This window comes from Corvus kubaryi, unplaced genomic scaffold (genome assembly GCF_017639235.1).
Source record: "Corvus kubaryi isolate FWS band 111438036 unplaced genomic scaffold, C.kubaryi_AGA036_p1.0 37249, whole genome shotgun sequence".
Taxonomy (NCBI): domain Eukaryota; kingdom Metazoa; phylum Chordata; class Aves; order Passeriformes; family Corvidae; genus Corvus; species Corvus kubaryi.
In genome coordinates this window covers 3,954,973-3,975,747 of record NW_024581072.1, presented here as the reverse complement: position 1 = coordinate 3,975,747, position 20,775 = coordinate 3,954,973, and the positions used below count along the sequence as shown (strand labels likewise).

Genomic DNA, 20,775 nt, shown 5'->3' with positions numbered 1-20,775 from the left:
ACAAAAAAAATCAAATAGGTATAGCGGATCACAGAAAAATAAGAAGCAGTGGCACTTGTCACACAGAAAATCTGCTGCATGTGCTAGTGAATATCACGTTAACAGTATGTCACCATTCACAGAATGCAGGAAGGCAGAATGCACATTTTTCTTCTTGAGGTTGTGATGCCCAGGACTGTTTTGTTCAGGCCCAGATGAGCTTTATTGGCTAAGCTAGGTTCAAGTGACTCAGAAGGCATGAAAGTAAACTGTAGAAAACACAGAAGGTCGACTAGAAGCGGCAGAGGTGACACACATTGGTTCATAAACCATCACTTCTTGGTCCAGTCCAGGGAGGTAACTGGGAGTCCTGCACCTCTCCCCACTGCTCTCCTCACCCTCTCTATAGGTGTCCCAGGGAAGAGGAATGAGATGTACTATGAATGCTGCAAAGAACCATATCCAGATGTGACGTACACTATCACCATGCGTCGACGCACCCTCTACTATGGCTTGAACTTACTCATTCCCTGTGTTCTCATATCTGGCTTAGCACTGCTTGTATTCCTTTTGCCAGCTGATTCAGGGGAGAAGATTTCTTTAGGTAAGTGCTAAAATATTCATTTGTTTCATAAGCATCCTATAAAATAGAAAATAAACACCTCATGGTTCTATGGTGCTTGATGAATAAAGATTTCACTAGAAGAGCAATAGAAGTACTCTTTTGGTTGCAGGAACAAGGATAACAGCTTTTTGTGTGGCATTCACCCATCCTGTGCTAAGCACCTACAAAATCTTTTGGACTGGGAGGAAGCTGAACTTGTTGCTGGCACAGGTGGCAATAATAGTATTCTGTCGTGCCTGTTGTTACGTTCTTTAGTATGTCTCAATGCATTCCAGAGCTCACTAACTCTCTTTTTCAGACAGGACATATTAGGAAGCAAAGAGTGAAGGGCTGTGAACAGCAGCAGCTGGGCACTGGAATTTCACCTTCGAAGTTCAGCTCTCAAAACATCTAGCCATGAGTCCCCTAAGAACACAAGGGAGTGACAGCCATGGAAGGGCTGTTGTGTGTGTTGATAAAAATGGGAAGGGTTCTTCCAAGAGAAGATAGGGGAGAGCTGTAAATACACCAGACTGGCCCAGACGAGACCTTAAGAGTTAATTGTGCATGGTCCTGTCTCAGGACAGAGACTTTTAAATCATATGAAGTGTCCTCAGTGGGTTTTCCTTTGGTAAAAAATCAGGTATCTGAGCAGCCTGTCTTACAAGAAGTAAAACACAGGCTATTGGGGGTACAATTGCTGTCTATGAAATACAGGATGAAGATAAGGAAAAGAGTTATTTGAGCTGAAGTACAATGTTGACACAAAAACAGGAGCTGATTTTCATGCATTGACCTTTTCTCAGTACCAGGGTGGTTAGGTTTAGCAACAGCCTTTCCAGATAGAACAAAGAGCTTCTTTTAAAACAGACTCCATGGATTTGAGGGATGTTAAATAATATGCAATAGCAAAATCTAGACTCCTGTCTGTGCAAGTCTCTCCTAGCCCTTAACAGCCATTTGGGCTTTGTGCAATGTTTTGGAAAAGCACTGTAGTTCACCAGTTTTGCAAGCCTCGTTTCACTCAGCAGAAATTATTGCTCCATTACTTTGAGAGAAGTAAGGGTTTGTGTGTATTAGAGAAAAGTGAAAAGAGAGCAGATAGAGCTGCATCTAAAAATGCTCGCACTTTGTGGAAGTTCTAATCTGCATTGACAGACATGAAGTCATGGGTTTGGCTTAGCTGTATATCAGGACAAAAAGCTATATTTAACAGCAAAGACATCAGAGGAGCAGCTGCAGAGTTCATTTTCCTCATTCTTCCCAAACATGTTCACTCCCTCCAGGTATCACTGTCCTTCTTTCCCTGACTGTATTCATGCTGCTTGTGGCTGAGATCATGCCTGCAACTTCTGACTCCGTCCCACTAATAGGTAAGTTGATTTTTTCTGCTTTGTGCACCATGTATGATCCCTCTCAAGAGCTGTTCAAAGCCAATTTGAGGACAGACTCTTTTTGTTACTCTAGTTTTGCATTCAGAAATGTCAGGAGTAAATGTCAGCCTGGACTTTATCATGTGCATGTATGAAAAGGACCTACATGAGGTTACAAAAAGGCACTGGAAAAAGCAGGTAACTGCAAGGATTGAGGGGACACAGAATCAACACTGCAGAAAATTCATCTTTCTTCTTCTGCATCATCCCACCTCCCTGCTGTTACACAACTCCTTCCCGCCTTCCCCCTTCTCCTCCTCTTCTATCTGTCTGAAGAGCAATTCAGGATACAGCAGTCAAAATTCAAATATATCATTGGAACATTTTTAATATATACAGAAAACTGTGGGACAGAGCATGATCTTGGGATTGTGGGCCAGACAGACATTGTTACATCCCCTGTTTTTTATAGGACCACCCCTTTACCTTGGTCTCATGGGGCCTTATTGCAGGGTAGAGAGAATAAACCTGTCCTATTTTTCAAAATAAAAAAGAATGAACGATACCCGAAAGATCTGTGAATAAAAATCATGACTAAAGTACAAATTCTAGGCAGACAGTAGAAATGAACAAAATAGTCAACAATATGTCTAGATGCTGATGGAAGATGCATCACACAACTGTGTAATGAAAGCCTCAAAAAAGTTGTATAGTGACTGGGACAAAAAATGCATTTATTCATCCAGATTTATTATCTCTCTTCAAGGATTTAAAACTAGGCCTGACTCTGGGGAAGGAGGATAAGCATGCAGCAGTAAGGAAAATAGCACACACAGGCAAGACTTCCTGAAAGCCTCCAAGAAACTTACACATCTTAGTGAAAGTCAGCAGGACTCTTGACTTTCAGTCATACAGGAATTTCCAAAAAACTAACAAAACCCCTTTCTGAACATATACCTAGGACACAACGGAGACAGAAACAATTCTAAGAGAAACTTGTGTGTAGGGAGGAGTCGCAAGCCATCTTGAACCACTGTTGATATAACTTCACTTTGTATAATGCATAACAAATCCCATTTAGAATTAGTAAAGGGTACACTTGCCTATGGCTAGTCCACTAGCTTTAACAGGAACAGTTTCTACTAATACAGTCTCCTATCACAGAAGATAGGATTTGTACCAAGAAAAGCTATGAATAGTTACATATTTTTACAGAATTTGGTGCTGTAATAACAAACAATTTCTGCTTATCAGAGAGTTGCTACCTTCCGCAGTGTTCCTAGTTTAAAGGCCTGCTCCTAACTCCCTGCTCCACTTTAAATTGGCAGGGAGACTGCCTATCCACTTGGCTTCTGCACCCAAACAGCCCTTGTTCAGCAAGTGCTCAAAGCTGGGCTGTGCAGTTTTACATGATCTTGAGTTCTGAAAACCTTATCCTTACTCTGACAAAGTAATATAGCATCTTCTCTTCACAGTGGTCTTCCAGGTGATCCCAAAGGGGGTATTTTAGCTGCTGAACTGAATATGCCAGGTCATGATTGCGGTTTTTCAGTGTGATCTCTGGTCCAGTTAAAATCCTCAGAATTAACGTGAGGAAAAGGAATACCTTTGGAAAGCTCATTCAATTTTTGAAGAATCAGCATGGTTAGCAACAGGTTGCAGGAATAAACAAATCTTCTAAAGCATGTGGTTTGTGAAGGATGCAGATAATTTGATCTTGAAGTAGAAAGATCCCTTACTGATCTGCTGAAGAGTCACTGTTACTGGTCTTCATGCATGTGGGCACAGAGATACTTTGAAAACATTACTCCACATGCTTTAAAAATCTGTATTATATTCTTAGGGCCTCTCTGGATCTGGATGAACCCTTACAGCCTTGCTGTTTCAGAGCCACTAATGCCTAACATGCTGTACTTTCTCCTGCTGACCTCAGCTTTAACTACTGAACTCTAGTAATATGGGAAAATCTCACAGCTGCTGTTGGAGTGCTTTATTGAGGTAGCAAAGGAGAACTGGTCTAATATGATACCAAGAAAAGTACTAGTTTTTATGATCTGGAACATATTTACAGAGTAATGTGGAAATCATAACTTAGTTCCTCTTAGTTAAGGGGAACATCAAATTATGTTAATAACAAACAAACCACCTCTCAGATTAAATAATCAGAAGGATGCAAGTGGGACAAGACAGTTCCTTTTTTGTACCTTTGCAAGGTGGGTCACCCCTTCCTTGATATGTCCTCTGCCTTCTCTGTCTGTTTGTAAAGCTGCCCAAAGCAGAGATTCTCTTACTCCACACGTCCAACTTCCCCAAATGAGAGATTCCCATTTCTTGGTAGCCTACCAACTGTTATCTTAGTACATGTTAAAAGCAAGTCCACTTCTTTTTCTGTAAAGAGCAAGTGACAAGACTTGGCCTAGGAATCAGTAGCAGGCTACTCAGCACCTTTGAGCACCAGATCAGGGATATGAAGACTTTAAGGAAATTCAGGCATATGTCTATTGCCTAAGGAAGGAACTCATCCTTTCCTCAGAGGTGGCCATATAACCATTACCAAAACCAGATCTGACGGTCTACTATTATTTGCTCAGAATAATAGAATCATTTAGGTTTGAAAATACCTCTGCTGCTCCTGCTGCAGAGTTGTGGGCAGAGCTTTCCTTTCCACGGTGAGCCATCCACTTTCTGTGCCAAGAAATGTTCCAGTTGGACAGGCTGGCCCCCTGCTCTCACTCAGCTTTCTTGGGGTTTGCATTCACATCAGTAGATAGCTGCTCCTTGCCCAGCAGCATATCTGCTCCCACCCTTCTCTTGCACACCCTCCCTTTTGGGGAAACTCTTTTCAAAGCCCAGTTTTCAACAGCACACATTTATGCAAAGAAAGGCACCACAATATTTCAAAAGTTCAATCCTGCCCTTCCACAGAGATGCCAATGAAAGGAGAAGGCTGAACCAGGGAAAGATGCCTCTGTTTCTGTTTAAAACATTAATCACCCATAGCACAGCAATAAGCTCAACCATTTAAATCAAAAGCATTGAAGTCCATGACATCTACAAACACAACAGTTTGGCCAGAATCCAGCACAAGTCAACTTTATGAACAAGGATTCTTTCTCTACAGTGTACTGTAAGTCCCTCCCGGCACTTAAAACCTCTAGAGCATAGCTCCTGAAAGACTTTCAGACCATGGCTATACAGCAGCAACTGTGTCCTAACTTACCCTTCCTATGGTACCTTAATTATGCCTTGCAGGAAGTGTATCTTGCTGCAGTTGTGATTTTACTTACTTTTAATTTTTCTCTTTAAAGTTACTTTTACCCAGAGTCCATATAAGTAGGAAACTGGAGTTCATTACTTGAGAAAATGCAGAGAACTCCAGATGTGCTACACAACTAAATTACTGGTCTGACTGTGCTAATCACTGGGTAAAATCATAAAGCCTGTGTGATACAGCTCAGGTATATGCCAATTGTTTTTTCTCTTTCTAAAAACCTGTGTAATTATGCAAATTTATTTTGCACTATAAATGCCAGTAATTTCATGTGGATTTCATGCACCTTCCAGTCCTTATTATTGCACTCATCCAGTGCATTACATGGGAAGACATAACCACGTCCCACTGTGTTGATTTCCTGGTTCAGCAACTAAATCAAAATGAAACAAATACTGGTATTAACAAGTACTGTTATTTTAATTAGAGCTCTTGCACAAGCTCAGGCTCTGCCTTTTGAAATTTAAGGCCTAGGTAATTCATCTGAGAACTACATTTGAGGTATTTAGCTCTACACTGTAGGACTATTTCTTTTTTATAAAGACGTGATCCACGTTAGGTGAATGGTTGAACTCAATTAAATTAGAGGTATTTTCAAACCTAAATGATTCTATTATTCTGAGCAAATAATAGTAGACCGTCAGATCTGGTTTTGGTAATGGTTATATGGCCACCTCTGAGGAAAGGATGAGTTCCTTCCTTAGGCAATAGACATATGCCTGAATTTCCTTAAAGTCTTCATATCCCTGATCTGTTTCATTAAACTGTGTTTTCTATCCAAAAGCAGCCTTGTAATTAAGACTAGGAAATCATGCATTATGAAGTCACTAAGGCACAAATTCCCTGAAGTCAATACAGATTCCTAACTATAACTCTTCCCTTTCTTTACTTTGGCTGGAGCCTCCTTAAGATTACACAATTGGTGGTCATGTGATCCCACACCCAGTGATATCAAATAAAGCAGTGACCAGAATAAAATTTATCATGCATTGCTGTAGGAAAGTCTTCCATAATGCTTCTGGATAAGCTGATAGTTTGGGCTCATAGATTTAAAAAAAATTAATCTCCTGATGTAATGTTTAGAGCCTACCAAAATCAGCCAGTTTTTCAGAAAGACAGATCAATCCACAGCCCATGTTAAAGTCAGACATGGCCAAAAGCCATTGCTCTGGAAAATTTAGGTCAAGCCAATGAGGAGCCTAACCAGCACATCTTCCTGACTGTTTTTTTCCCCTGCCTGCAATATCATCTCCAGAGGGAAAAAACTTTTGGGGCCACATGGCACTGAAAAGTCTGTAGCTGTCTGCACTTCCCCTCTCCTGCTGTGATCCTGTCTCCTGCCAGCACCAGATTCTTTGTTTTTAAGAAAACACCAGTTCCCAGCGCTAGTTAGCCACAGGTTCAGCTCTTGTTCCATTCTGCAGTGAGACACAGGCTATAAGGAACCTACTTCACCCACCCACATCCATCTTGCATTCACCTCTGGTTTACTGTACTGCATTCCAACCACTGTGAGAACAGGGTGGCACCGTGCAGACAGACCCTAAAATGCCTGCTTTGAAAACTTCACACAGCTTTTTGCACTTGTATTGATCTAAAGCTCTGCAGGGCTTGAGTTCAGGCCCCAGGTAGCAGAAAGTACAGTCACACAGAAAAACAGCCAGCAGCACCCATGGCTGGACTCTTTAAGCTTTAGATCAAAGCTGCAATAAGCTCTGACTTACCAGCTCTCTGTCCATCCTAGCCCATGCTCTGAGGATGTATCACTTTCAAAGTACTTTGTCAATGCAGATAAGGCATGCTTCTGCCCAAAAGCCAGATCTTGAAATGAGATGTTCAGATGTCTCAGGCCATCAGATGATTTGTTTCTTCTATAAACATTTTTACACCTTCCAATTCAAGGCTTCCCCTTGCACAGGAAAAGTGGTTAATAACTTCTGATTGTTTTCCATGCCAAAATAATTCCTTATTTTCTACCAGCTCCCTCCAAAATAACACCTTTGATTTTGGATCAAGAGTCTGTATTTTGTTTTAAAAGGATTTTATAGCATAAAGTGTGGAACACCAGGGAGCTGGTATGTGGACAGAGGTTGAAAGGGAGCATGAGACTCAGAAATACAAGGAACTGTCACTTCCTATGATTAACATCCATGTGATGGTTGACATTTTGGCTGGATGTATCAAATAAAGTATAGTAAAAATAAAGTTATCTCCATCTCCAGTTAGCACAACTGCATTTCTCTCTGTCTTATTTGCTGAGTCCCTCTGCTTGCTTTTTTAAAAATCACAACACTTACTTGCTGCTTAGGGTTCCATTATGATGATATTTTCCAGCTGTGTCCCCTCCTTGCTGTTCCTTACCATGTCTACGCTATTTCAGTAAGCATGAACACTTTACACTGTAAATAAGTACTGTTGCAGCAGATGCTTGGGGTGATTTCTTGCATTTAGTCATACAGGAAATGAGACTGCAAATTACCAGGACAGGGAAGCAATGTGGTGCTTTGTCACTTTCAGGAGTTACAGATTGTTTTAAGTTACAAACATAAGGCATTAGTTGTTCTGACTAGAGAGAGAAAATTAATCTCTTTTTACATTTTTTGTCATCTTCCTGCATGTTCTCAGCTGATGCCACCTCACTTTACTCTGCTCCTTTTTGAGTTTCTGGAGTGCTTTCCCCCCTATCCTTTCATGGTCCTGCCTGTACCTTGTCAGAATCAGGACCCTGCCCAATCTCTTTCACGAAACAGGAATTCTCGTTCATGGCAGCTCTTAAAGTTTCATACCCCATGATCAGTGATGCTTTTCCCAAAACCAAGAGTCCTGAATGTTTTTTCTTTACAGAAAAAACCCAAACAAACAAACAAAACAAGACAACAGTTTTACTTTTCAAACTCCCATGTCTATTCTTCAAAAGCATATGGGAGATGAAGAGTTTCAAAACACAAGTACCATAATCGTATGTCCTCTCCTGTATTTCTTTGCTGTCTCTGTACAACAGTAACTCACAGACTTTCTCCTCTATGTTTTGGTTTTCTTGGTCTCTGAGTAACTCTGTCATTGCCCTTTGTAGACTGCCACAGCCTCTGTGCAGCACCAGGCCTGGTCCCTACCATAGGAAAGACGGGTGTTTGGAAGCCCCTCTGCTGGTGTTTGAGGTTTTCAGCAACCTCCACAGGCTTCAGTTCATTAACCTGGACCATTTCCAGAAGGAAGAGTAGTGAATATCTAATTCTGAGCTCACAAGAAGCACAAAGCATTCAGCCCTGAATTTACTGAAATTACCGGACTTAAAGTGCTCTAACCCAGTTGTTCATTTCACATGCAAAACTTGATGTTTTCTGAAAAGATAGAATAGAAACAGGGGGATGGCATCCAACATCCAGCCTCCAGTGGGAGGCATCCAACATCCAGTTTGATCAATGTGAATACCCGAGCACAACACTTTTCTCCATCCCCCAGTATTTCACAGGAACAACAAGACTGTAACTGATCACAATGCAGATGCTCTGTCTCTCTTGTGATCGACTATGGTAACAAATCTGGATCATATGATAACTGCTGACATGATATGATATCACTGTTCAGTAACAAAATCAAGCCAAAACATCCATCCTAGGGATTTTGTTTTATTTACCCTGTTCCTAATCAGTCCTTGAAGTTAATCCAGTTCCACTTCAGCAGTATGTCTTCCAAAACATGTCTAAAATAATCCTAAGGTGCTTCTCTAACATCAGATAATGACACAAAACATCCAAAAATGGTACTGACTGCTCTTCAAATTATGAATTGCAAATCATTGCCATCCTTTTGATATAGCTGACGTCAGAGTATGCATGCAAGGACAAATAGCAGTTCTCACTGACTTTTTAGAAGGCCTTCTGACTATCTGTGGTTTTATTAGATCCATATTTGTTATGACAACAGCACCTGATCATCTTGTGATTGTGCTGGGACAGAGGATGACAACTCCTAGATGTTAAAACTGCTCTCCAGATAGTATGTTACGTAATGCCTCTGGCAAAAAAGGAAGGAAAATCAATTGTACAGAGCAAATATTTCATACTTCTTGAAGATCAATCAAGCATCCAAAACAGCTTTCTTGTTCACACAACTCTGCTGAAGAAAGCATCCTACAGGTTTTAAAACCTATGAAGAGCATTTAGAAGTGAGCAGTACAGACTGCAGTATCCCTGAGGAATGTTGCTGTATACGTCAGGGATACTGAGGGGCTCCAAACACAGATCTTCTGGTCCATTTTCGTGGCCTATGGCAGCTACCCAGGACAGAGTGCAAATGAGCTACTTCCCCTCCAGAATGTGTCAGTCACTTCCAAGCTGTGCCTCAGAGCAGCTGAATTAACAGCAACCAGATCCCTGGTCTTTCACATGCATCCTGATTAGGAATTGCTGTTTTCTGACACTTCCCACTGTGAAGGGAATTGTTGAAGACTCCAAGCTGACCTAGTAACTAGTAACCTAGTTACAAGTAGGACACAAAGAGATGTTTAGTGAGAGTTGCTAAGCATTTCCCTCCTGCAGTTTAAGTGAAAGGGGCTGAGCTTCTTTGTGAAATCAGATTTGCATTTACCTTTGCCAACAGACTCACATGGGTGTAAGCCCTTTGTGGGAGCAACAGCTTCAAAGTGCTAAATGGATAAATGCTATAGGATTGAGAATGGTTCCTAAAATACTGCCAGAAATGGTCTGGTGGCTACACCAACGCTGTTGCTTGGGAGGTCAAAGCTCATTACTTGTCTCCCCCATGCCCCACCTCACAGGAGAGCATCCTATTTCTGTGCTCAGTAACATCAGTGGAGACCCAAAAATAGTTTGCTAATTCAGGGCAGTGTGGGGCTAGGGTAGAGTGAGTGAAGATTGCAGTCCTGTGGCTCCAAGGAAAGTGTTACCCATGAACATTGTAGTTTGATCCTTTCAGCAGCAAAGCTTCTCTGCTCATAGGGTTGCTGCAGAAAGCTGAGTCGTGGTCATAATCAGAGGGTATGCTAGAGGTGAACAGGGCCAGCTGCCTTGTAGTTGTCACCAAGTGATGGGTTTGACCTTGCTGGTGTGAGGGCAAAAGACTGTCAGGAACAGAAATGAGCAGACTGGAAGGTTGGGCCATGCTTTTAGGGAGGTGCATGGAGCACAGGAGTTTTCCTCACCTGTTCTCCTGCTGCAGGAAGACTATGTTTTTCTGCTGCCAGGAAAGAGAGAATATAAGATTAAACCCTGGAAGGAAAGATCAAAAATGCTGAGTAAGTAAGGATATCATTTCAGAGCCAGGAATATTTTGCCTTGTGGGCATACCCACTGAGTTCTGGGGCCTTTCCTTCCTTTGCACAGGAATGGTCACTGAGTCTAGACATGGGATCTTGGCCATCCCTGCCTAGTTCTAGATTGTAAGGACAGTCATGGTTTCAATCAAAGAGATGCATGGGCACATGATCTAGCAATTCCTTTGTGACCAATGGCTACTCGTTCTACATTCTCCTGTCACAGAAAAGGAGGCAACAGTCTTCATCATATCTCCAGCTAGAGATATGAAAGACCAGCAGCTGTGCCAGTCATTGCTATCTTTTTCCTCCACTTTAATTGTTGTCTCTTCAGGACTGGCAAAAGCCAACCTTGGAGCAATCCTGGGCATTTCCAGGACTTCAACTTTCTCTCTGAATACAGCACCTGCACCTACCTGTGGGGCATAAATCTACCTGCCAGATTTCACAGATATTTTGTACACATTTGACTGCCTCATACTAACACACAGAGCTCAAGTACCACGCACTATGTCCTCCATCCTTACTTTCCAACTGAAGACTTCAGTGTACCTTGAACAGGAGCACCCCCTCAAAATGCAGATGACACACCCCCAGCCTCTTCCTTGCCTACCACTGGGCAAAACTATAAAATATCTTTCTTTATGGGCTCCTGGCTTCTCTCTGGTTCCCAGTCTCTTCCTGAGAGAACTGTTTTCCATTTACTAGCAGATTTACACAGCACTTTCCTGACATCTGTTCCTGGGTTTACAGCATAAAAAAAACCCTGGGAGTCTCAATTCCTCTGCTAATCATTGGCTAGGATCTTGAGACAGATATTACCAGTTTTTTTCCAAGTTTAACCAGGTGATTAATTTTCCAAGGATATGAGAAAAATCTTAGCTAAAGCCATTTTAAATGGACCATTTCAGGCCTTTGAAGTCTGATGGCATCAAAATGCGTAGAGTTTAAGTAAGTTATTTAGTGACTTATGGCAGTAATTAAACCAAGAATATCAACACTGCTGTGTTTCTATTACATGGGACATGTAGCAGCTTCCCTGAAACCTGGTTTGCTCTGCTTGTTGACTCTCCTCTCTATGAGTAAGTGCAACAGAGACCTTTAAATTTATCTTACCCTTGGGACTGTTCTTCTAATCTAGATACATAATTCATTTTGTCATGAAAAGCCATACCTCTTGAAACAATTGCAGTGTTGTTTTCAGGAAGGCCTTATAACCTCATTATTACAAACAAGATTTTTCCTCCTGAAGCAGTGGGATTTGATATTAAGAAACACAGACAGAGCAAAACTTGCTTTGGAGCTTTGATCGAATTTTTTACTTCAAGCTATGGGCGGGAGGGCTTGAAGGGGTTGCAGTCTGGGGCAGTGTGGTGTGTTCTTCCACATTGCGCCATTATGTCAGCCAGCAGTAATGCTCCCTGGTATTTTGCCACTGAAACCTTCAAATGTCATTACCCCTGTGGGTAATTCTGCTTTACACTCCAGCTTATCAACCTCACTCCTGGCATGAAGAAGCTGTACTGCCACTTAGGAGATACAGCTTCAATCCTCAGTTCTGGGTTTCTTGATTTCTTTCCTACACAGCAGATTTAAATTTAGCATTCAAGAAGGCTGTAGTGTGCTTTCACAGGAACTAGAAGAAGTGGTCTTGAAGAGTAATGAGAAATACTCTAGGAAGAGTAATGAGAAATATGCCTAGCCACCTGAAAGCAGTAGTGGGGCAAAGGTGGGGAACTGGTGACACTTTTTGAAGGGGTCCAGAGGCACCATAAGGACAGCATCTCCCTCCAGCACCTCTGCTGGTACCACAGGAGGCCTAGGACTGGGAATGCTGGTGTTCAGTGGGTGTTGTCAGTTCAACTTCTCACTGTCCTGGTAGCAGGTGCAAAGCTGTTCTGGCCGTGAGGCTCTACCCTCCTCTTCAGGGACAAAAACCAAACAGTTTTCACCTTTCGTTTGTTGTACCCCTTCCTTCAGAGGAGAGGAGGGAGCTGAGCAGATACACTCCTCAAATGCTCCAGTGCAGCAGACCAGAGAAGAGGGTGTTCAGATGTGATGCAGTGCTTCTCAAGTGTAGATCTCGAGGCATGGCCAAGGAATGTGCTCTTTGTATTTTCCGTCCCTTAACCAAGTCCTCCTTTTGCTTGCAGCTCAGTATTTCGCTAGCATCATGGTCATCGTTGGTCTGTCTGTGGTGGTAACAGTGCTGGTTCTGCAGTTTCACCATCATGACCCCCAAGCAGGAAAGATGCCCAAATGGGTAAGCAGTTCTGGTGGTAAATATTCAGCAGGTTACTACTGAAAGAAAAGAAAATTGTCTAAAAGCTATAGTAAGTTTCTTAGAAGTGAGAGGCAGAAGTTGTTCTCCATTAATCTGAAGAGTCAGTTACAAACAGCATAGTTGACACGTTTGCAACTGAAGGGAAGAACAAGCATACTAAATTTGCTTTCCCACTAAGAACAGTTTCTCTTATTCTCCATTAAAAATAGTTCCTCCTATTTGGCCTTTCTTTTTAACCTTAAGATGGAGTGGTTGAGTCATGACAAAGTAATCTCACTCAGCACCCACTTTGCAAGTGCTAATCCTGTGGGCAGTACCTTTGATTTCTTATCTAGCAGACACCAGTACTGACAGAATGTGCTAAACAAACATTAGTCTCTACTGGGCAGTTTGTCTGCTTCCATCTGATCTATTCCCAGTGCGTTAGCATGTGAACCCTCTTTTCTCTACAGCAGCACACTTTGTCAGCCCAGTGAGGTCTGGCACCAATGCCAGCTGGCTTTCAAATGGAGTGTTTCCTTTAGATTTTCAAGTTAAAAGAAAAGTATGCTTTTTCTCCCCCTCCTTTTCCTAATAGATTTTAGAATAGGCAAGGTATGCTTGTGTTTACAAAATGAAAAATAACAAAAGCAGAAGCAGATACAAATAGTCACAGTCAACTATTTACCACCCTGTTTTCACAGGAGTCTGGTTGTACAACATCCTCTGGTATCTTGCTCACCACATTTGTCATGCTACACAATTATCCTGACATGCTGGATAATTGGATATCACATGGTTACCAATGTCAGCCCAAGTTCAGAACTGCTTTCTAATTCCTCTCTTAAAATAAACTGCAGTTTCAATGCAATTTTTTTTTGAAGTCCAATAACAATTAAGCATACTTACAATTATTTTGCAAAGTGCTGTATGATCTAAAAACCTCTTATTTTCAAGGCAGCAGAGAATGTGAATTCTGGATGAACCTGCATGTAAGCAAAACCTGAGGGCACAACTCTGGGGAAACATGCTTCAGATGTCTGCATGGACAGAGTCTGCAGCAGTGTAACAGACCCCATTTCATTGCTTGTCTGCTTTTTGAGGAGCCCAAACACAATGGCTCATGTTAGACCTGCTCACAGGCCCTGCAAGTCAGCTCTTGCTCTCTACCAGTCTCTTGTTTTCTTGGCTGGAAACACAGTGTGCTCCAAATTCTCACTCAGGAAGAACCTTGTTCAGTGGCCTGACAGCTGAACTGGCATACATTACAAAACATGCCATCAGGAAGCAGAAACTGTGGAAAGCATTACTAGGAAGTACAGATGATAGACTGTGAAAGTTGTAGACCAGACAAGCTGACAGGGCTGAGGGATCTCAAGAGGAAAAGAGTGAATGCCAAGTGTGGACAGAAGAAGCTGACCCCACAAAAGTAGGCATTTTTACTCCACAAGACTTAATTGTTAGAAGGCTCAGTTGTTAGAATTCATAGCAGTCTCTATTTTTACTTTTTTTTCTATTTTGCCTGTCCACCTATGTCAGGTGTTTTTTAGAGAGACACCTTGGATGACTTTCGCTCAGGAAAAAAAAACAATGTGAAGTGAAGAACTAACTTAAGAAAGAAGAAAATTTTTGCATCTGCATTTCCAGTACCAGCAGCTGCCCTTACTTGCTTCCCACAATGTCCTCTTACTGTCAGAGCCAGGCATCAGATTATTGCAAACTCTAACCCTGATTAATTGGATATTGTTACAGGATTATTCTCACCTCCTGCTTAAATGGATTTGTCTGCTGGAGTCAGTTTCAGGGAGAGGCACTGGACAATTGGGCATGTGTGGGAGCTTCTGCAGACCCAGAAGATTTGACTGAATGTATTTCCTAAACACCTGCTTTCTAAACTATTTACAGTTGAGCAGTTTATTTTCCCTGCCTGTCTCTCAAGGGGTCTGTGCTTGCACTTTGCAACAGAAGAGGGAGGAGAGTGCCTGTTAGTGCAGAGTTATCCTTTCTGTAGGTGTTCACTTCCCTTATGCCACTGCTTAGAATTGTGGCTTCCTTTCTATTAATCTTTGATGACTTACAAACCAGCTTTTTCCAAGAGAGGAATTTAAATCCAAGGTGTTCAGCCAGGGCATTTGTTGGCTGCTCAGTTGAGAAGTGAGAGCTGCTGGCTGATTGACACTTTTGATAATGTCTGCTGAGCTAGCATGGAAAAGAACACTAAAGAAGGCCCAGCTAAGGAGCTGGCATGGACTACAGCTCAACTGACCTTTCTCTACTGACATCCAAGACTGTTGTATAGGAAAGAGATATGGAGAGACCAAGCACTGCGGGAAGAAGGGGTTTTGTGGGAAAAGGCAAGAGAACTCTAGCTCTTTGCAGTGCCTAAATAAGGTTTGTTATGTTTCAGGCTTCTCTTTTGATATGTTTCAAACCTGGACATGCACAGTTTTGCTCAGGTTCAGATACCCCTTATCAAGAGAGCTTTAATTGGAGACTTTCTGCTCTGGCCTAGGCCAGGCAGGTGTCTGTGATGGGGAGCTAGCAGTACAGCTGCGTTATAATTAGGAGAGGCTCACAGAAGGGTTGCTGAGCTCTGAAGGCATCTGTAGCTGTGTACTTCCTTCACAGAAACCCATATATGACAATGCAGGTGAGCGTATAGATTCATATTATCATAATCAGCTGTTTTCCGAAAACCTGTATCTTGCAGCTGTCTCTTGAATTAATTGGTATGACAAGAACAGATTGATGCCTGAATGTCTGTGTTTTCAAGGAAATAGGGCATTTGAAATTCAAGCTAATTAAAAGCTGTGTTACTGTCTTCTGGGTATTTATTTTTCTATGGGAAATGGGTTTGACTGTAGCTGTAAATGTAATTTCCCTAAGGAGTAAAAACTCTGCCTTGAAAAAAAAAAGCAGCATTCCTATATAAAAGTGCTTTTTCACCTCACATCTCCTTTCAGGGTTAAGGCAGACATATTAACATTTTCTAATAAGAAAGTTTTTCTGACTTAGTGTTTTGGAATTTCACAGTCCTGGAGAGCTAATTTCTCTCTCCCCTTTGGCGCCGACACTATTGATACATCGCTAGCAATTAAGATCTTTATTTTGTTCCATGTTGTCCCATTTTGTGTCCATGAGCAGTCTGAACACATTGTAATTAAGTAAGTTCAATTAAAACCACAATCAGTTTTTTAGGCTGCAACACTACAGGTTGCTATTTGTTTGTGGTGGCTATGGAGGAAATAATGAAATATTTAAGCAACATAATAGGAATAATGGGAAAACAGTCTTTAAGGACTGTCGTAATTTAAACCCAGCCGGCATGTAAGTACCAGACAGCCACTTGCTCACACCCCAGCTCCCTTCCCTCATGAGGATGAGAATCAGAAAAAAACTCCAACACTTTGTGGGTTGAGAGAAGAACAGCTTAATAATTGAAACAGAATACAACACAATAATATGAATAATATTAATTATAGTGATGAATAACAAAAATATAATAATAACAGCAAGGAAAAGAGAGAGAGTAATAAAATGCAAGAGAAACAAGTGATGCACAATACAATAGCTCACCACCTGCTGACTGATGCACAGCCTGATTTTGAGCAGCAATTGACAACCTCCAACCAGCTCCCCACACTTTATATCTTTTTGGAATATCCCTTTGGCTAGTTTAGGTCAGTTGTCCTGGCCATGCTTCCTCATGGTGTTGTGTGCACCTGCTCAGTGGCAGAGCACAGGAAACGGAAAAGTCCTTGATTCAGGGTAAGCACTACTTTCCAACAACTAAAACATCAGTGTTTTACCGACATTATTCTCATATTGAATCTAAAATACCACACTGTACCAGCTACTAGGAAAAAAATTAACTCAATTCCAGCCAGAACCATGACAATGATGAAGAACAAAACATTCATTAGTGGGAGAGAAGAAAAACGGTTCACAGAAAATGGCACAGGGCTGTGACCTAGAAGAGCTCACACTACAAAATTAAAAAATTGTGTAACTGCCTTTCACTGGTCATTGGCTTTGGTTGTTTTTATTATTACTATTATTATTATTATTATTATTGTTCCTATCTGTTTCTGAGGAAACATTATCAATGTTTCCTTCTTTCTGAAATTATGCTCGCCATTACAGCAGGAACTTGAAGTGCTAACTGTGATTTCCCCTGTATCTGTACTGTGCAAACACAGGAGTCAAGTTTTCCTGCATCTAAAACAGCTTTGGAGGCAAAGTGTGGTCCCAAGTTGTACATGACCAAAGTAACAGGAGCAGGATTACACAGGGAGTCCTTCTGAGTCAAGGCTCAGGAGGGAAACCAGAAGCCACATCTGTTCTCTCCTTAATGTCAGATTATTTGGCTTGCAACCAGGATGGTAAAGTCATCAAAGAGGCCTGTCTGCATGAAGAGTCCCTCTCAAGCATATTGCAAATATCCATTTTGTATGTGTAACACATGGAGGGTCTTGTAATTACAAGATTTTGCTGATTTAGTTGGCTGCTCTTCACACAAGACCTTACTGAATCCACAGCCTTTTTCCTGCCTTTCGCAGTTAACAGTGTTACCAGTAGGAATTCTAGCAGGCCCAGATTTCAGACAAAACATCTGAAGATCAGTTCACTGGAAAAAAAGTCTGGATGCACTCTCTGGAGTTAGCTCACTTAATGACCTTGACAAGAAACATATGAGGCACAATCTGCCATGTGCAAGTTAGAGCACTCTTGTGATACACCAGCGCACAGGGAAATGACAGCAGTTGATAGTGGCACTCAGATTTTGAACTACTAAATGTAATTGATTTACTCTTTTGAAAAAAAGCCTGCTGTATTATGTGGTTGAACTCCTCAAAGGAGTATAAAATAGCATTCAAAAAAACCACTAACACATAACCAAGGTCTTTTATTTAGATGTAAGCAATAGAAGTGGGGGTGGGAAATGTTCTACAATCTGCCATATAGGGATTTTTTTCAGAAAAATCTCAACATTGGCCCCTAAAAATGTTTAACTGTATCTCTTTTCTTACAATCTGAGAAATGTTTGAAAACCATACAGCCAGTTTTGTGCTGCCTGCTCAATTGCAGAGATCTGGGATTGTTTGATAAAGACGGGTCTTCAAGAACCATTTTGTGAAGTAAGATTTTACATCTCTTTTGCTTGATAAGTTGAGTGTACGCTGAACAGCCCTGTGTTCAAGACAGATCCAAAAAAAGGCCATCCTTGGTAAAAAGCAAGTCCCTCAAAGAAAAGTTTTGAGAGAAAATAGCTGGAGAACACAGAAATCCATCCATATTTCGAAGAGACTGTGCAGCCTAACTATAATAGTCACAAAATGTTTCAAAGGCATTTAAAATGCCAAAGAGTCTTCAGTATTCCTGCCATGGTAACTCTCTTTCAGGTCCGTGTCATCCTGCTGAATTGGTGTGCTTGGTTCTTACGAATGAAAAAACCTGGGGAAAATATAAAGCCCCTCTCCTGCAAATACAGCTATTCCAGTCACCACCTGAGTGTAAACAGCATGGAGGTGAACGTCCTTCCCGGGCACCAGTCCAGCAACGGCAACACCATCTACAGCTACCACGCCATGGACAGCCCGTGCTGCCCCCAGAAGAACGACCTGGGCAGCAAGGGTGGAAAGATGACTTGCCCCTTAGCAGAAGATATTGAGCTTGTGCAAAAGAAGGCTTTAATGGATACTCTTCCAGTGATGGTGAAGATCCTGGAGGAAGTCCAGTTCATAGCAATGCGGTTCAGGAAACAAGATGAGGGTGAAGAGATCTGCAGTGAGTGGAAGTTTGCAGCTGCTGTCATAGACAGATTATGTCTGGTTGCATTTACCCTTTTTGCCATCATTTGCACATTCACAATACTCATGTCTGCTCCAAATTTTATAGAAGCTGTTTCAAAGGATTTTGCATAAGGTTTTCAAAGATGAGCATGATAATCAAAAAGTGAATATTGCCAGTAATTTTACTAGATAATTTAACTCAAATAGAGAAGTGTACTTATATGTGCTACCATACACAGAAGGGGATTAAAATAAATTCAGGGCATAATTATTCCTGATGTTAGTGATTGTAGTTACTGAATAGTAAATATATTGAACTCTGTTACTTATTTCATAGACTAGTGCCACATGTAATTATGTCATGATCTGTGGTAGGTGATAGACAAGAATTCAATACATTAAAATACTACAATGTATTTATTACAAATTAACATTAGTGTTACTATGAATTTGTGAACCTTCAGATATTATTAATTTAAATAATCATTGACGACTATAAGTTTTGCATAATTTTGTTGATTTCAGTACGTTTGTGTTTTATAATTACTTGGTGTGGCTGTGACATGCACTTCTCAGATTTGAAAGACGTATCTCCACAGTCTCATGATGCTGTATATTGTATTTATGAAAATAAACTGTCATCATATTAGCTCAAACTAGCACAATGACTGGGATGTTTTCTTGGTAAATTTGTTAATAATGTATCTTTCTCAGAAAATAACATTTTTTTTCTTTTAATTAGGACATATTGGTTGTGACATTGAAAAGAAAATTCTTTCCCCTTGCTGACAATCATATATATCGTTAACAATGCCTTCTTAGCTGTCTCACTTCCTAACTGTTTCTGTCACCTTGAAACTTTAATTAATTTAAAATACCTCTGCTCTCTTGGAACACAGTTGCCAACCTAATACTGACTAAACTCTGTGCAATTAGGGCAGAATCTTCTGTCTCCATAACATGTAGGAAATGGTCCACAAATTTAATTTGGCTCAGATTTCCTACCTAGTCTATACCACCAAAGCAGTATTTTTTAAAAATTCTATTAGTACAGTCTCCTTTCCTTGTGGTCAGTAGGCTTTGTTAAAAGGACTGTATAAAATACTAATTCTATTTTGCTGAACTGTAATGTATCAACATTTATTATCAATTTGCTGTCCCTAAATATTCTCTAATATAATGGCTTTGTATTAATAAAATATAATTGAATTATGCCACTTCTTGGAATATAAGGGGTAAAAAGCACTATTCTCAATAACAGCTTTTTTCCACCCAGTACTGTGGTGGGAATGACACCTCTGTGTGATTTTATTTTCCCTGCTGATGACAGCAGAGCTACAAAAGAACATGATGGTCTGATGTAGACACTTTTCCTCTTTGGGGGTAACACAGCAGTTCTGTTCTTCCAGGGTTAGTAAAAAAAACATTTCCCCTATCTACATGATGGGATCCTTCCCACCATCACTGTTGGAGAGAAAGAAGATGATCATGATTTTACTCAATGGAAAGTACTTCCATCTAAAAGGTGGTGGTGAAGCTGGTAATTCTACAGACTAAAGCAATATGCTACGATTTCTTTGAGGAAAAGGTCCCTCAGCTTTTCCACTATCACCTTTACTAGGGGGTGATAATTGACTTTAAACAGAGACTTTACTATTTTGAATGTTAAACCTCTGTAGCTATAAGATTAGATCATCACAACCATGGATTTATCCTACTTCTTGGAGTTATGTTCAAAAAATCACCAAAGAAGGTCGACTTAAGAAGGTCATGGCTACTGTGGCCAGTTTTGTATTTCACATAGCTTTTGTGGTTACTTCAGCTCCATCTGCAACTCCAAGTGGTAACAATGGCTGATAGTAAAATCCCCTACTGAAAATTCTATCGTATTTCAGAGAGATCTTATTTTCCTTCATAGAGCACTAGTGCTCTAAGTAACTCTTTCCAAGCTTGCAGGAGAAAAATCCCTTTATATCTGGTTCTGTCTCCTGCCCATTTTGCTGCTTCTGCTTACAAAATTGTCCTTGCTGAAGTACAGAATGTAATTCAAGAGGGTTTTTCCTAACTGAAACACCTCAATGAACAGCATAATTCGTTTGGGAGTTTGTGTTAGTTATACCAGGCTCTTCTCTTGGACAGCAGCTGAAAGATTCATTTCATTTTTCTGTTAGTTAGAAGTCTAAATATCCAATTATTTCTGCAACTTCTGATGAAGGAT

The 20,775-nt window shown here is 40.9% G+C and overlaps 1 protein-coding gene across 2 annotated transcripts in view; it reads left to right on the top strand.

The window, feature by feature from the left end:
* Positions 1 to 19,216, top strand: part of LOC121662391 (neuronal acetylcholine receptor subunit alpha-7-like) — a 58,062-nt gene extending 38,846 nt beyond the window's left edge. For both annotated transcript variants that reach the window (XM_042023498.1, XM_042023499.1), the window contains 4 exons: positions 389 to 583; positions 1,870 to 1,956; positions 12,656 to 12,765; positions 18,168 to 19,216. In XM_042023498.1, coding sequence (XP_041879432.1) covers positions 389 to 583; positions 1,870 to 1,956; positions 12,656 to 12,765; positions 18,168 to 18,689 — 914 coding nt within the window. In that variant the 3' untranslated portion in view covers positions 18,690 to 19,216. The remainder of the gene's footprint in view (positions 1 to 388; positions 584 to 1,869; positions 1,957 to 12,655; positions 12,766 to 18,167) is intronic.
* Positions 19,217 to 20,775: the final 1,559 nt, after the last annotated feature.